At 41.9% G+C, this 17,966-nt stretch overlaps 1 protein-coding gene across 1 annotated transcript in view; it reads left to right on the top strand.

Annotated features, from left to right (window-relative positions):
* The first annotated feature begins 224 nt into the window (after positions 1 to 224).
* The window catches only part of TOP1 (DNA topoisomerase I), an 86,395-nt gene continuing 68,653 nt past the window's right edge, over positions 225 to 17,966 (top strand). The window contains exons 1-2 of the mRNA XM_027078301.1: positions 225 to 558; positions 895 to 919. Coding sequence (XP_026934102.1) covers positions 526 to 558; positions 895 to 919 — 58 coding nt within the window. The 5' untranslated portion in view covers positions 225 to 525. The remainder of the gene's footprint in view (positions 559 to 894; positions 920 to 17,966) is intronic.

The following is a 17,966-nucleotide window of genomic DNA, read 5'->3' as shown; positions in this document are numbered from 1 at the left end:
GCTAGGGGCGGGGCTTGCGATGCAAAGCCGGGTCCACCCTTGGAAGCACGAGGGGGCGGGTCCCGCAACCCTCGGCCTCCTTCCGGAATCTCTGACGTCAGGGACGTCGCATTTAAAAGCGGCCGCGCAGGCGCAGTGAGCCGAAATGCGAACTTAGGCTGTTACACAACTGCTGGGGTCTGCTGTCGCCACCAGGCCGGCAACAGTCAGCCTCGCCGCCGCTGTCGCCGCCTCAGCCGTTCCGGGAGTCTCAGGCCCTCCCCGCCGCCCTTTACCCGCGTCTCCGGGAGCCTCCCGGACCCCCAGTCCGCCCGAACAGGCCGGCCGCGACCGTCTCTACGTCTCCTCGGCGCCCCTCACCGCCCGCCGCGCTCGCCGCCTGAGCCGTTCCGGGAGTCTCAGGCCCGCCCCGCCGCCCTTTACCCGCGTCTCCGGGAGCCCCCGTCCGCCTGAACAGGCCGGCCGCGGCCGTCTGCGACTCCTCGACGCCCCTCGCCTTCCGCCGCGCTCGCCGCTCCGGCCGACATGAGTGGGGACCATCTCCACAACGATTCCCAGGTACTGCCCTGCCCGGCCCGGCCCGCCCGGGCCCCCGGCCCCGCCCCGCCCCTCCACGACCCCCGGCGCAGGCCCCGGCCTCGGCCGGGCCGCCGCTTTGACAGGCCGGAGCCCCCCGCCAGGGGTGGCCGGCCGGAGGAGATCGGCTCCCCGGGCCCCGGGCGGGAGGCGCCAAGTTACAGTTTTAGGGGGGTTGGCTGACCCTTCAGGCCGTTCCCGGGGCCCCCTTATCCCGGGGGGCGCAGGGTGGGCCCGGCCCCCGGCAGCGCGCGCTCGCCCGCCGCCCGCGGGGTGAATGTGCCTGTTGTTTCATAGTCCCTCCTTTTCTCTCCCCAGATCGAGGCGGATTTCCGACTGAATGGTGAGTGTGCCCCCTCCCCGACCCCGGTCCCCCCGACCGCCGGCCCCGCGCCCGGCCCGAGCCGGGCAGAGGACAGACATGGCGTCCCAGAGACTAAGTCCCGGCTCCTCGCTCACCGGCCCCATTGTTCCCATCGGGCCGCCTCTGGACCCCCTTTCCGGGGACCCCAGCGCCCCCAGATCGCGGCCCTCCCAAGAGGGGGCAACGGAGACCCCGCGTCGCCCGCCGCCGGGCCTCTGGCAGTCTTTCCGGGCCCGGATTCCTCCCGGGAAAGTCGCCTTGTCGACAGTCGGGACTTAGTCTCTGCGCCATTTTCTTTTTCTCTCTCCTCTCCTTTCTGTGTCTATGTCTCTTTCTCTCCCTCCCTTGGCTCCTTCCTTGAGCTGCCCAGAAAAAGCTTTCTGCGGAGCAAAGCCACGTAAATCACAGACCTCACCAGGGGGAAGGTTGGGAGCCTGAATTGTTACTGTTTTTTCCCAAAGAGAACTTTATTTGGGGTGTTATTCCCTCTTACTGCTTCTTGTTTGTTTCCTTTTCTGCTTTCAGAATGAAAGATACCCTTCGGCAACTGTTGATTTTTTTTTTTTTTCCTCCCTTTCTCTGGTAAGATGTTTATGGTAGGAAATAGGGCTCTAAAGCTAAAGCCCTCCTTTGTGGAGTTCTTTATATTTTGAGATTGCTTTCCCCAAGTTGTGTTCTTTGCAAAGGTAGTGGTACCTGCCTTCAGAAAGTTTGCAAGTTCTCTGTTGGCCATCCATTGTAAATGTTGGGCTTAGGCATGTTGATTTTTTTTTTTTAATTAAAGTATTACTGACTAGAACTTCAGTGGGGCTGAGGTTCCTAAGGCACTGTTTTTTTTTTTTTAGAAATGCAGTTTAGTGTAGTTGTCAGGAGGAAACGTTGCTGAGCATCTCATCTGGCCTGGTGTATTAGGCATTTCTCGTAAGCTGTGGGGTAGAAAAAAAGATTTTATTTATTGAAACAAAGATGACCAGCACCACCCCTGCTTCCTGTTCATTCTTTTTCAGAAGCCTCTGTTTTTCAGGAATCGAGAGCTAGCTTGCTTTTGCCTGACCTTTATGTTTTGTACCCTTTTCAGCCAAATCAAGGCATTTATTCTTTGAGTATTTCCACTTCAGTTACCGAGTGAAGATTCCCCCAATAGAAAACTCACCCTGCGAGCTTTTCAACAATCCTGTTGAAGGAGAAGGTACCTTCTGTAGTGTGCTGGGAATTCCCACTGATTCTGATGGTACATAATCCTGCTCAGTTGAGTTTGGGTTCTGGGAACCTATCCAGTGGGAGAAGCTGATGACTAGGTTTTCTGATGTTGTAATCAGCAGTCCATCGTGTTAGCCTGCTCTACTGCGAGCAGCCTTATGTTCAGATTTTGAAGTAGGGCATCCAGCAAGGGATGGTACTCTGCGAGGAGAGAATCTGGTTAAAGTGTAGCATTTCTTGAGCACCTAATATATGCCAGGCACTGTGCTTAGTGCTAGAGCTGAACCTTTGGCCACAAAGTGCTGCTCTTGCCTTCAGTCTATGTGGGGGAGACATAATTAGTTAATTACAAGGTAGGTGCTGGGGCAAATCTATACCCAAAATGCTTTGGGTGACTAGGGGATTTAATTTTGTCTGGGGGTGGGGAAATTTCTCAGAGGAGGTAGCTTTTGGGCTTGCTTGTGCAAGACTAGGTGCTGAGTGTCAAGAGTTGGAGTATTTCTTAACTATGTTTAGTCAACCTATCAGGGTTTTAAAAGCGGGAGATGAGGCCCCTGCTGTTCAGAAAACCGCAGAGTGTAGATACGTTTCTTTGGGATGTGGGAGCAAAGAAAGGATGTGGCAGGTGAGGATGTAAAAGTCCTTTTGACCTCTCTTGGAGGAAGGTAGGATCTTAATACAGAATAAGTGTTTTTTGACTCTCAGACTGGGCTGAGTAGGTAATGTATCTAGTAATGAAACAAAGTGTAGTCCTTTCTCCTCAGAAAGTTAACCTCCATGGTTCTCACCTAGGTTATACAAAGGAACTGTTGAATATGTGAATGATTGTAGGCTGGGTAGGTTATTGCTCTTTAGTGCCATTTTTTAGAGACTGAAGTAAACTGGCTTTATTGACTTTTAGAATGTGTTTTTTCACTTGTAATAGCAATAATTGCTGATATTTATTGAATGTTTACTGTCTATCAGGCATGAATCTCAGTTCTTTCCATTGGATCATCTAGTTTAATTTAATCCTTGGAAGAACCCTTATGAGTTGGGTACTATTATCTCCATTTCCATACATAAGGAAACTGAGCCTTAGGTATATTTACTAGCTTTCCCAAGGGCAGTGAGTTGGCACTACAAAGCTCACAAGCTTAGCCACTATGCTATATATGATTCTAGTATGAAGAAATTAAAAGCTGCCTCATCTCTGCTTTCTTACAGAGCTGAAAAAGGCAAGAGGGAGAGATTTGATAGTTTGTTGTTTGCTTTTTATCTAAACCTGCTCCCAAAAGAAAAAGCACTTTAACTGCTTCCCCACCACACTGAGGGTCTGACAGTGGAGTATTATCTTTGTAAATATTGTCTAGAAGAAAGATGTAGTATTAGTAGCTGTTTGCTTGCTCTATTAAGTAATACATTAGTAACTAGTGATTGATTTATGTAACTATGAAAGAGTTTTTAAAAGATAAAAATCAATGTTTAATTATGCTCAGACAAGTTATTGTTGATCTTTGTATTAAGAGTTTGCTTAAGCATGATTTTAAGTGGACCTAAACCCATCTTACAGATGAACTGTGCCAATAATGTTAAAACAAAACTCCCTCATTTGCCTGCCCTCATCCCCTAAGAGCTGAAAGATTTTTTGCCTTTGGAGTTCATTCTTTACAATAGTTAGAACTGTTACTGTTCGTATAGAATTTAGAACATTCCAGCCCATACTCAACTGCTGGGAAAAATCTGTTATTTGTGAAATGTGTGTATATTTAAAGTATTGCTGGGAGTTTCAGGAGCAGAAACCATAATCTCTTATACCTAAGAGAAAAGGCTTCTTTTTCTAGGTGTTGGTAGCACTCATTGAAGTGGGGCTGAGTCATTAGCCCAGTACTGTGCAGACTACTGAATTATCTGTAGTGTTGATAATGGTAACATCAGGTTGGGGGTCAGTGGTCCTATTGCTGTTTCAAGAGCTTGATGTTTTTGTCCATCTACTCTGGAGTAGTAGGGTTCTTTCTTCCCTGGCATGAGTAATGTATAATGCTTGGTTTCATCAGTGATTATTCTCAGAAATGTTACATGGGTTCATTGTTTGGCATTATCTTGTGTTGATTCTAGTAGCTTAGTGGATTCAAACGGGATGATGGAATTAAATATGAATTGTTTCTGATGCTAACAGATAGTTATACTTCTGTGCTGTTGGGCACTGGTTGGGATGGCAGGTGGGAAAACTAATGATGTGGCTATCTGAAAATTCCCATCACATTTTTAAAACCAAACTGATGGCACCTTCAAATGAAATCTGGCACGTCTTCCTACTCCATCCAGAAACACTTAAACTCTGGGCTCCAGTGTTGTCCTTCCTTCCACTGCAGCCAGATTTCTTGGGGGCACCTTTTCAGAATTAGTGAGCTGCTGTAGAATCTTTATAGATGAAACGGAGTTGCTTGTCAACATGTGCTTTTTAGATTACTAGCATGTCAGAACTCACAAACAAATTTTAGATTCCGACGTTACCGGTAAAACAAGAAGATCAAGTAGTTACTAAATCAGAAATACCTCATGGTTTAAAAAGTGAAAACTGGATAATATTGCTTGCTATAATTAACTCATACTTGTCTTTGGTAAGTAGATAAAGTAAAATGGAAAATAGGAAGTCAGGGTCAGTTCCAAAATCTCATTTTAACCAACAGTAGCAAAAAAAGAATTGAGTCTGGCTTTTTTCCTTTAACATCAGCATAATAATGGGGAATTGTGAGAATTTGAAGAGAGATTCATTAGTTTGTTCTAGGTGAGTCAGTATCCATTTATACAAGTGCCAGGGATTCTTAACATGTCTCAAGCTTATATTCTAAAATGAAGCTGTTGGGGGTTTTTGTTTGTTTTCGGCGTGTGTGGGGGCATGCAGAAAACATGGCTGACTTCTGAGCTTGTGAATATGTGTTGTATGTTAATCACAGTAACAGTTACCTGTTGCTGCCAATGGTATTGGACGTGATTCTGTTGTGCTTTCTGGGTGTATTTCATTTTAGGAACTTTCAGACATACTTCAGTTGTTCATGTTATTTCCTAGTAGTTGGGTATGAGTGCATACGTATGTTATTGGTCTTTAACAGCTTTTGCCGTACTTACAGTGCAGAATACTGATTTTCTTCAAACCCAAAGTTATTTCTCCAGAAGTGTTTTGTGAGGGATTGCGTGTTTTTCATATGAAACTATGTTGAACTCCAATAAAGTTCTAGGTTCACTGGGAAAAATGGATTCCAATGTAATTATTTACTTTTGAATGAGGCTATGGAAATGCTTGAAATGAGTATTTGATGTGGGATCCTGAGTTTAAAAACTGTCTTGAAAGAAAGGTAAAATATGGTCCATTCATTGCATTTGGAGACGGAAGAGAGTCAGTTCACTAACTTTTCTGAATCCTGTGGTTAAGGTTACCTGACTGCCGCTTAATTATTTTTGAATTCATTAACTTTGCGAAATGAGGGCATTTGGGCAAGCAGTTGAGAATTTGGCTTCTTAAGGTAAAAAGTTTGGGATGGGAGAAGTTCCCAACTGGCCCTTTAGAAATGAATGAGATATTGTGTTTAAAGGAGGCTTTTAGATTGTCTTTAAACTTTGAGTAGTAATAGTTGGAACAAGTCTTTTCTGTTTCCATGCCTTGTAAATCTGAAGTTTGTGAAGCAGCTTTCCATCCCCATGGCTTCAGGCCAGTAGCTAAAGTAGGAAATGTAAAATAGAGGCCATCGGTATGGAAGACGTAGCATTTGCCAACCTTTGCCCTTCCCCCACCACCTGCCTATCTAGGTGTGAGCAATGTGTAGTATGCTCTGTGTTGATAGCATAGGGCCTGGGTACTGTGCAGGGGGATAAAGATGGGGGAGTGGTGATGGTGGGTGTAGCCTTGGCTTTATTAGGTGGGAAGAAGCTTAGAGTGGAATATCTGTTAGATATTAATGGTATTTTGGGTAGTGTTGTAGGAAATGACTAATAGTTTGCTAAATGATTTTAGCAGCAGTAGATATTATTTAAAATGATATTTATTCTGTATATTCAAGAAAGATTCTAAATATTTTTCAGACTGGGAGAGAAGTGACTCAAGTATATGTCTAGGTATACAGATTGTAATATCATCAAGCTAGACCACCCATTGTCAAAGTTTGTATTGTGTCTTTATCTGTCATTTATGGCTGTAAGGTTTAGTTAAGAAAGAAACGGCAAGGGATATTGGCAACTTAAGTTTTAAATTTCTTTTTGGTAGGTACTCGTTTTTAATTTGTTGCCTTATATTTTTAGATCCACTCAGTTATCTCCCTGCCAACTTTACCTTTCTGTACTGTTCTTGAGAATTTTTCTGAAATGTATAGTAAATATTTTTATTTACATCTCCCTTCTGCCCTCCTCATTAGATTGGGTAGAGGTGCGTGCATCTCTACCAGTCTCAGGTTAATTCCTCTCTGAGCCTTTGAAGTTAACTTTGTTTCTGTGGATTTAAGGAACCGAAGAACTCAGTTCATTAGCATTCCTGAGACACACCTAGATAAGCTTCAACAAAAGGTGTTAAAGCAGTCAGCATAATTGAGGACTTTAATTCGCTTGTCTTTGTTGTTGACGTTGCTGAGAACAAGTTTAATAGATCCCTGGGTATTATGACATTTTCCTGTATTTTAAGAACAAAAACACATCCGCCAACCCTTGGTCCAATATTCTTTGTATTTTTCTCAGCACAGCCTAGGAAAGATAGAGGGCAGGAACCTTGGAGGAGATATCCTTGGCTATTTGGAGTTTACCAAAAAAAAGTTGTTAGTTGAAGGCTATTCCTACACTAGAATACACTAGAAGTGTACTCATTGCCCCTTAGTAAAAGTCCAGATTTTAACCTTGCTACCAGATACGAATGCCTAGATTTATAAAGTTTTGTAGGCAGAATACGGGTTGGGCAGAAGACTGATCTAGATTTCAAGATAAGTGGATTAGGGAATCTCATTGGCTGAGACCCCTTGCTTTACCCAGCTCCTATAAGGTAGCCCCTTTATTTCTTTGTAGTCAGCTATCTGAGCTCTTGCTTGGCAGCAGAAGGGGAAGTGGGAGGAAGGGAACTAATTTTGAGAGTTTGGTAGACACTATGTTTTTGTATTCATTAAATCTCATTGGGAGATTGGGATTGACATATATACACTAATATGTATAAAATGGATAACTAATAAGAACTGCTGTATAAAAAAATAAATAAAATTCTAAAAATAAAAAAAGAATAAATCTGAATTTAATGGGAATAGTACAGATTTGTGGGAAAACCTTCTCATCTCCCCCCCCTTTTTTTAAAATATCTTTTAAAAAAATATTTTATTTATTTATTTTTGGCTGCGTTGGGTCTTCATTGCTGCACACGGGCTTCTCTAGTTGCGGCCAGCGGGGGCTACTGTTTGTTGTGGTGTGTGGGCTTCTCATTGCAGTGGCTTCTCTTGTTGCGGAGCATGGGCTCTAGGCGTGCGGGCTTCAGTAGTTGTGGCACATGGGCTCAGTAGTTGTGGTCACGGGCTCTAGAGCTCAGGCTCAGTAGTTGTGGCACGCGGGCTCAGTAGTTGTGGCACACGGGCTTAGTTGCTCCACGGCATGTGGGAACTTCCTGGACCTGGGCTTGAACCCGTGTCCCCTGCATTGGCAGGAGGATTCTTAACCACTGTGCCACCAGGGAAGTCCCTCTCATCTCCCCTTTTTGGTAGCATACTGCCTTAGTCCAGATTCCAGAAACCCCAGTCAGGTGGTAATTGGTAAGCTTCTAATAAGATGTCACAGCCGGGACGTGCCTGGTAGTCCAGTGGTTAAGACTCTGTGCTTCCACTGCAGGGGGTGTGAGTTCGATCCCTGGTTGGGGAACTAAGATCCCATATGCCCTTCAGCGCAGCCAAAAAAAAAAAAAAGATGTCACAGGCTGTCCTTAATTATATGCTGTTAGAGGTAGCCTTAGACCCCTTATATCTTCAAGAGATGCTATGGTATTAAGGCTGGAACCAGATTGCTATTGAAGTAGGAGAATAAGTGATGAAGAGGGAGGCTCTGGGGAGATACAATGCTCTTGAGCAGCTGTGGTAAAATAGAAAGTTGGAGTAGAAATCAGAGCAATCTGGATTAAGTCCCTGTTCTTACTATGAAACTTGCCCTGGCCGCTATACCTTGTTTTCTTTTTCTTTTTTTTAAAAATCTTTATTGGAGTATAATTGCTTTACAGTATTGTGTTAGTTTCTGCTGTACAACCCTCTAGATCGTCACAAAGCATCAAGCTGATCTCCCTGTGCTATGCAGCAGCTCCCCACTAGCCATCCATTTTACATCTGGTAGTGTATATATGTCAATGCAACTCTCTCACTTCATCCCAGCTTCCCTGCCCCCCCGCCCCCGGCCGTGTCCTCAAGTCCATTCTCTGCTTCTTTATTCCTGCCCTGCCACTAGGTTCATCAGTACCGTTTTTTAAGATTGTATATGTGTGCGCTAGCGTACGTATACCTTGTTTTCTCATCTGTAAACAAGGATGATATTTCTATGCTTCACAAGCTATTGAGATTTAAATGAGTATATGAAGGTGTCTCTCTACCCACATTTTAAAATTTAAACTTTGATTAGACAGCTTCTGCTCTGAGATGGATCTTTATCTTGAATGTTAGATTTGAAGTAGTGAGTTGGTGGCTCTTTCCTTCCCTCACTGATATTCTCTGTTAACATTTTAAATCTTCCTGACATTTACACAGTGAACAGTAACACATAACTAGAGTTGGTAGATAGAGTCTTTACCTAACTGAACTGCATAGCCTATGTGGCTCTCTTCTGACTATTAAGCAATCACCGTAAAATAAAAGATGGTGTATCTATATCTAGGTTTGGGCTAAGTAGGAGCCAAATGTTTACCTGGTTCTTACTTTTCTAAGAATAAGTCTAAGGCAAGGTGGTTACTGCTGAAAGAACTTCTTCCAGCAATAAAGGTGGGCTTAGAAATGAAGGAAGTGTATTGATGTGGGTAATTTCTCAACCTTTTAATAGAATTATGGGTTTTCTATTAAAGTCACCCAGAGCTTATATGTCATTTATACCTCAATTAAAAAAGAAAGATAACCAAGGGTTTATCTTTTAGATACATTTAATCAGTGAAATGCCTAGTTCATTATTTGTGGTTTGTTTTTTTTTTTAAACCACAGAACTCAGTATGTCTTCCGCCATCATGGTTCTTCAAAGGGTACTCTTTTACTACCTGCCACCCCAATATATATATATATAATATATATTATATATATTATATATATAATATATATATATTTTTTTGGCTGCATCACGTCTTCATTGCTGCGCGCAGACTTTCTCTAGTTGCGGCGAGTGGGGGCGACTCTTCATTGCAGTGCGTGGGCTTCTCATCGCGGTGGCTTCTCTTGTCGCGGAGCACAGGCTCTAGGCGCGTGAGCTTCAGTAGTTGTGGCACACGGGCTCAGTAGTTGTGGCTTGTGGGCTCTAGAGCACAGGTTCAGTAGTTGTGGCACACGGGCTTAGTTGCTCTGTGGCATGTGGGGGGATCTTCCCGGACCAGGGCTCGAACCCGTGTCCCCTGCATCGGCAGGCAGATTCTTAACCACTGTGCCACCAGGGAAGTCCCCACCTCAATATTTTTAAACTGAGAAGACTCAAAGCACCTGAGAGTTACTTTTTCATTTATTCAGATGGTTGCTCAAAGTGACCAGCTCAACTTGCTGTGAAATAATAATTCTTGGGAATAAGTGCCTTAGATAATAAAACTTAGGTATGAGAACTTAAGTAGCAAACTCCATGTTAACAATTGTGCATGAGTATAGGCATTTGGGGGATTCCATGGAAAAAAATTTTAGTAATGGCTCATAAGTCTAGGTAATGCTGATTATTGAATTGCCTTGAATTTTTAATTTGGAAGTACTATTTAAGATAAACTGAAGTTAGTTAGGGATATGTTTACTATTGTACATTAAACTAAACCAAATGGATCTTAGTAGAGATCTTATACCATGGATCAAAAGGATTATCCGAGTAGCATCACAACAGGAACAGACTTCAAAATTAATATTCAATTAAAGGTAGTCCAGAGAAAATAATTTTGTAGGATCAAAATTACAGCACAGGGTCTAATTTTAAAGAGTCTCAGAGATAAAGTCTTGAAAAGATAAACATCTCAGGAACAAATGGTTCTTAAAGTACTTAGGAAAAAAAGTGAGAAAGTGAATATTAATACTGCATGTCTCTATTGCCCTCCGTATGTTAGAGTGTCAGAAATAGGATTGGGTTTAAAAGTCTTCAGAGCTTGGACCTCTTTCTCTTACATCATTTTTCTCTGATTAAGAATGTGAATAGCCTTGGGTGGGGAGGGGATCCATGTGTCTCCACCCACCCACCGCCAAATCAGGCAACCATAATGTAGTGGAAAGGATATTTCAATTTGAGCTCTTGCACTTCTGCTCAATGGCGATGTCTTTGAACAAGTTAATCTCTGAGTCTTAGTCCTTTGCATCTAAACTAGGTCTAATACTGAGGATTAAATAGCATGTGAGGATCACTTTATTTATTTAAATTTATTTATTTATTCATTTATTTTTTGCTGCGTTGGGTCTTTGTTGCTGCGCACGGGCTTTCTCTAATTGCAGTGAGTGGGGGCTACTCTTTGTTGCGGTGCGTGGGCTTCTCATGGCGGTGGCTTCTTTTGTTGTGGAGCACGGGATGTTAGGCTTATGGGCTTCAGTAGCTGTGGCTCACGGGCTTTAAAGTGCAGGTCAGTAGCTGTGGCACACGGGCTTAGTTGCTCTGTGGCATGTGGGATCTTCCCGGACCAGGGCTCAAACCCGTGTCCCCTGCCTTGGCTGGCAGATTTTTAACCACTGCGCCACCAGGGAAGTCCTGAGGATTACTTTAGTAAAGGTAAAAACTTAGAAAAAAATTTTGAGTTCCTTGCCAGTCCTTAAATTAAAAAAAAAAAAAAAAATCACCCAATCACCTTTTCAGAGATTGCTTCGTTCGTCTTCTGTACAAAGGGAACTTCAATTTCTTTAAATTTGGGTATTGTGAGATTTTACTCCAGGGGAGAAGGGTCACTAGGGAGCTTTGAATATGATACTGTTGCTGTGAATCTGAGATGGGCGGGCTCAGGAGGGTGCTGACTCGCCTTTACTTTGTGACTGTGTACAAACCACTTCATTTCTCATACCGCTTTGCCCTTGGGTTGGTGCAGTATTTAAGAGATCTTCTTAGGAAGGTAAAACATTCATGTTTAATTGCAAATGGAAACTTTAAGTTGCCATGTTCATTTATTTAAACATTCACAGAGTAAATACCTTTAGTGACTAGATACAGATGAACAAGACAAACCCATAGGGCTCTCAGAAGGAACACTTTGAGGTTAGTAAGTTGCAGGCCTGTATTTTTAGTTCCTCTGTTGAGATTCCATGTGTTTTCATCAGTGCAAAGGCTCCTGTCGTACCAGGGTAAGTGGGAACGGAAGGTACTTTCTGGCAGCTAATGCTTCACTATCAGTGAAAAAGAGTGATGTCTCCATTTATTTCCAATCCTAGGAGATTTTTTTTTCCCTCCTTGGAAAGAATTGGAAAAGCTAGGACCTTAGATTTCCAAAGATGTCCAAACTCATAACTGTTCTAGAAAAAAAAAATTTAGGATACCTATAAGCTCATTAAAACTTTTTCACCTGGAATAGAAGAATAAAAGTTTAGTTTTAAGTTCTGTGTATTTTCCATTATCTTTTTGTATCAGATACCTGTTTTGCATGAATTTTAGGAAATTAGTTTTCAGGTTTCCCCGAACAGGTACATTTGTCAGGGTGACTAGAAACGTTCACATTCTGTGCAAGAGATTCATATGACAGTAGCTAATCAAGTATTTGCTTGAAATAGTTTAAATCCTTGAATGCATTGCCTAAAATAAAAGCTGTGAAATCACCATCTTATTAAATTTGAAGAATTGAAATCTTAGAGGTTAGACTCAGGACTTAAAGTCCTGGGAAACTAATTGTATGAAACATTTCAAATATATTACTATTGTTACTCCTTCCTAATCCATGAGGTGTCTTGATACGGGCAATACATGAAAGCTGTTAAACTCCTCAGAGGAAGGTTCAGAGTACATAGTAGTGTTATGTATAGTGTGATTTGAACACTAGAAAACTGATTGAGACTAAACGTTAGCTTTACTCTGCCTTATTCTTATAATCAGTGTGTTTTCGCAGGAGTAGATGCAATGACAGTAGTTCTTGCTATTTAACATCGAAATTTTCACAGTTCTAGTTAACCAGGAAAGAACAAAAATGGGGAGGAGGAATACAAATTGGCTAGTCTTTGCAACTGCTGGCTTGTTACACTTGACTTCCAAACTGAAAGCTCTCCAAGGCCACACAGCCCAGCTCTGAAAAGTCTCCCAGTTAGCTCCCTTGGCATACAGAAGTCCACGACAGACAGACGGGGTGGGCTCAGTGGAGATTCAGCTGATGGTGGTTTGACCATAATTAATTACTCTTTCCACTTAAAAATCAAATCACCTTCTTCCTCCCTTGAGTGCAGTGTAATATAAAAATCACACTTCCACAGAAGTTTATAATCTTTTTACAGATGTTAGCACCCTCCTAATCTCAGAATGTTGGGAAAGTGGTCTATAAGCAGAAATGTGCTTGTTTTCTCTTTGGGGAAACAGATTTTAGTGGGCAAACAAGAAGCTAAAAATTTTCCCTCAGTAGTCCTGAAAATGTTATAGAACTTATTTAGGACTGGAGCTAACTTCTAGAATTTAGATGTCAGGTAGTGTTTGTGTTAAGCTCAAATTTTTAGGGGAAGAGTTCAAAGTTATAGTACAATATGATGAAATATGTCTATAAGTGACTGAAAACAGTGAAAGTGTTTGCATAAATAAGACTAGCGGACTATCAAACAGAATTCATCCTGATTGCACATGTGTAAATATGCATGCCAGTAGGTGCTGTTGTACAAAAGTGAAGATAATTTTGCTCAGTACATTTACTGAAAACTTGATATATTTTTTTAAAGGCCTTCTGCAGCAACCCTGTTTCCCAGAAATGAAGTTCAGTGTGCGTTCTTCTCCCAGAAGTCTATGATCATGTTTTGTTCTGTTAAAATATTCCTTTTTACCCTGGAATGCCTCCTTAGTGTTTAGAACTTGGTACAGTTTAGATAAGTATATCATCTCCATTTTCCTATCTATTTTTAGGAAGGCATTAAGTATTGTAAACTCCTTGAGAGTTAGAAACATCTCAGAGCTTGTTTCAATATTGAAGGCATAGTCTTAGATACTCAGTTTCCTTTCCAGTGAAATCTGTCTGCAATCAACACTTAACCCCAAGCCAGAAGTAGCCACTTTTCTCTGGCTTTCACTGAGCCTTTGTTGTCCTCTTCCAATTTTTCATTCTAGGCTTTAGAAATTTATGTGGTTGGCTTATTACTTACTAGGAAGTGGGCAAGAGCACTATCTCATCTTATATGGTCAATACAGATGCTTTTAACAAATGTTTAGTTGTGAAATGGGATCCTCCCTCTCTCCTAGCTCACCAACTGGTTGAAAATCAAGTTAGGAACATTGAGAGCTTTACACTGAGTTTTCAGTTCTTAAGCTAATTTGCATAAGAATTACCTGGGAGTGCTTGGTAAAAATACATATTCCTAGTCCTATGCCTTGAAGTTGATTCTGTTGTGGAGCTATTGAGAAATCTACATTTTAAATATATCTTTAACAATTCAAAATGATTCTAATACAGGTGACCCATAAGTCACCTTTGGAGAAACTGATCTATGTGAACTATTTTATTTGGCTAAGATCTGTTTTGTTTCATTTGATTAAGGTACTCCATTGGTCTAGTTACTAAATTTACAGAATTTTTAAAAAGGCATCAGAACAGTGTTTTCCATATGTTTATAAATGCTTATTACTTATCTCACTCTAATTTAAATAAATATCTTCTACCTTTCAACGAGCATTTAGATAAATAGCAGAGATAGTTAACTGCCTTTGCAGCTGTTTAACTATGTGTCTCATCAGAATCCTAATCCTTTCTCCTACTTCCATGTTTAACTAGCCATTATTTGATCCTGATGTCATCTTTTAAGATTGGTTGACTAAGCGGAGCATGAAGAGTGAGAGGCAGTTTTCATGCTAGTGTTCGTAGGATGTTGAAGGCAGGGCTTGAGGACGTGAAGTGGAGCGTAGTTTAGTGGAATGCTGTGGATCTAACCTGTGGAGGGCACTATCTTTAGGTTAAACTAGGGGTCTTTAGTTACTGATGGCACTGATTGAAATGGGAGGATTTGAATAGAGCAGTGGTTCTTAAAGTGTGGTTTCTTGATCAGCAGCATCAGCATTGCCTGAGAACTTGTTGGGGGAAATGCAAATTCTTGGCCCTCATGCAAACCTACTGGCTCAAGCTCTGGGAGTGGGGGCTCACGGTCTAGGTTTTACCAAGTCAGCCAGGTGATTGATACACACTGAGGTTTCAGGACCAGTGGAATAGAGTAAGATTTGAAGTTCACCTTCTCCTATTGCACCTCTCACATTTTTAGGAGGAATGAAAGACAGTTGAAGTCCATGTGCTCACCAGTGAAACATAGGCTTTGGAGTGAGATAAACTTGGATTCAACTCTCGGTAGTTGGGTGGCCTTGAGCAGATTATGACTCTGATTCATATGAAGCCTATAACTAGTTTTGTAGTAATTCAACCTCTTAAACAGTGTTCCTTGTTTTTTTCACAAGGCCCATGTCTGGGCCTCAATACTTGTTTGATACTTATACTTCCTTATAGTTAGGAATTTGGAGTAATTCAAAATGGGAGCAAAAAATAGGAGCCAGTTACATGATTAGCACCAGGAAAGCTTCTAAAGAGCATATATGTATTCAGGCTTACACTTTCTGTAGCTAGTTACCCAGAGAATGACCTGTGCATTTCAAGCACAGTCAGTAGTGATATTCTGGACAAAAAGGGCCCGTTGGCTGAATTAGTAATAGGATGCATGAAGCAACGCATCAACACACTTGATACCTTTATGGCCAGACAAGGTGTGGACTTGGGGCCGTTTGAGGCCCACGCCCATTGGAAATGGGCAGTTTAGGCTGAGCTGGTGGGTTCCTATGCAGCACTGGCAGGAGGTTTGTAGTCACTTTCACTACTTCCCAGGCATTAAGGGCCCACTTAATAGAAGCAAAGGAAGGCAAGCCTGCAGGAATGAGCCTGTCCTAATTGAGCTGGCCTGAGAAGGTACATTTTCAGGTTAGACAAGTCCTTTTTCTCTTTTAAGTTCTGCCTCCTAGGAAAGGAGAAGCATTTTCAGTACGGAAATGTCCTTGTGAAAACATTACTCACTACAGAAGAGTATGTAAAATGCAAATAACCCTCTTAAGGATCTTGTACTGGTTAATTACTTTCAGAGGCAAAAGTAAAAAATTCCAACTTTGTCTTGCGTTTAGAGAACAAAGATGAGTTAGTAAAATGGGACTTCCTTGCCATACTCCTGAAGCTTAAAATAATTGCTCTATCTGGTTTAACTTATACCTTAGTGGACTAATGCCTTAGTTGAAATGTTCTCTGGGCAGCACTCATTGAGTCTCTGATTCCCCTGGAACTCTGCAGAAGCGGCCTGCTTTTGAGATGGCAAACTTCGGCTGACCTTAAGGAACTACACAACATAGTGTCTTGCCGTGTAGGGAAAAGGCCCCTGACTGGGCTCCAGCAGAGGAGTCACTGGTGGAGTGGAGAGTGCTAGGCAAGGCATCAGGACACAGGAAGTCTCAGTCCTGGTTTTGTCAGCACTGTCCAGTGGAATTTTCTGTCATGATGGAAATTGTTCTTGATCTGTGCTATTCCACATGGTAGCTGCTGGCCATGTTGAGCCTTTGAAATGTGGCTAGTGTGGCTAAAGAACTTAATTTTCAAGTTTTATTTTTTCTTTAATTTAAAGTAGCTACATGTGGCTAGTGGCTTCATATTGCACAGCACAGCTCTAGGTAAAATTTAGATAAGAGCAAAGAGATTTGGGTTTAGATTTTACTTGGAATATGGGAGGTTGGGGCTCTTGAAACTTCAAAATCCAAAACAGGTATGAATTTATGTTATGAGTTTGAATAAAGAACTTCCTTCTGTAAGTCTACATTGCCTTATCCTGGGTGACATGCTAAGAGGATTCATGACTGGTAAGTAAAGTTGAGTTTACCACAGCAGTTGGAAAGCTCAGACAGTTTTCCATTTTACTTGACCCCTTTAGTGCTACACAAAGGTGAACATTTAAGGTACCTGTGGATTGAATAAATTTTCATTTTATCTCAGCAACCCTATGAGATAGGTCATTTCTGTTTTGTAGTTGACAAAAACAGATTAACTTATGTTTACATATAATACCTTATGGATCACTGTCCTTTAAAATGGTTGGTTTTAGCTCACAACTTAATTTGAAATTGCAAGTTTTTAGTATGTTGCTATGACAAGAAGTTAATTCATATTTGTTCCACTGTAGTCAGTAATAAATTAATGTCTCACTGTAAGTGGTAGAGAATCTAAGATTGTCCAGGCAAGCAAATAGCACCCAAGATTTTAACTCACCCAAGGTGCTGCTTATAGTAAAAGCAGATCAGAACTCAACTTCTCCACCCCATTTGGGGTCTTCCTGTCATTTGTACGCTCACAGTGAACATAGTGAGTGAGTGTTGACTTACTTATAAGTAATCTAGTCCACCATTAGCCAGACAATCTTAGTCTGGTGGAACAAAGTGAGATTTTATAGCCTTGACCACTGGCGTATAGTGAACGTATGAGGTCTTAGAAAATAACTTGAGTAAATTGCTTAAAGACCAGGGACAGATCCAGTTTCCTTCAGCTTTAGCTTCAAATTATGATCTGTTATTTTTGAGGGTGGGAAGACAAAATGGAATTGGGATAAAATAAGTAGCTGAATTTTGAACATTTATTATCTCCACTTTTGAAGAAACTGAGGCTCAAGGCTATAGTTAGTAGTAAGCCACACAGCTGGGAGGCTAATCGAAGCCTGTCTGATGCCACAGCTTGAGTTCTTAAATGTGACACAAAACAAGGTAAAGGGGAGCCTGGGTGACTCAGTTGCCTCCTGGGAATCCTGGGTTGTAGTGGAGTGACCTGTGTGGTATCAGACCAAGGACTTGCATTTCTTAGAGCACTTGCCTTCATTTAGTGGATCCTTATCAGACTAATATCATTGACTAGAAGGCTCTGTTACAGTTTAATGTGTAATCCTTTCCTTATTAAGGAAGGCTTGCCGGCTTGTGCAGCAGAGACCCCTGGATAATTTATTTTTAAGCAGTTCACCTTGTGCTTGGAGCCAGTTACTCCAAAAATCAGTAAAACTTCTGTTTATCTGAGTACTCAAGAAAAAGGATCTTTTTGTTAACCAGGGATTTACTAGACCCCGCCCCGCCAACCCCCTTATTTTAGAAGGATCTCTGAAGTCTGCTTATATACTAAGGAGTTTCATTGGAGGTGGTTAGGAGTGTGAACAAGTGTGATGTTGTTACCACTTCAAGGGGGATAAATAACAAATTTAACTAGCTTGCTGCTTAAGAAGCAGAATTAGCAGTGGGCTCAGCCTTGGCCTCCCCTTCAGAGTTCTCATTCATGTGACTGACTCTGTCTAGTTTTGTAGAGCAAGTAGATTTTAACCACTTTTAAATCAAGTATGGCCATTCACGGGCTGTTTGAAAGGAGGAGAGAAGAGGGAACCAGGCTGAGCATGGATATCATTTAGGGGAAAGCCTTAGGTAAAGCAAGGAGGATATTCATTTACACACCGAGCTTCAGAATGGC

The sequence above is a fragment of the Aethalodelphis obliquidens genome, unplaced genomic scaffold (assembly GCF_003676395.1).
Source record: "Aethalodelphis obliquidens isolate GAN/ISIS:26980383/991018 unplaced genomic scaffold, ASM367639v1 scaffold42, whole genome shotgun sequence".
Taxonomy (NCBI): Eukaryota; Metazoa; Chordata; class Mammalia; order Artiodactyla; family Delphinidae; genus Aethalodelphis; species Aethalodelphis obliquidens.
The sequence above is the reverse complement of the archived record's forward strand: the minus strand, read 5'-3'. Positions and strand labels throughout refer to the sequence as shown.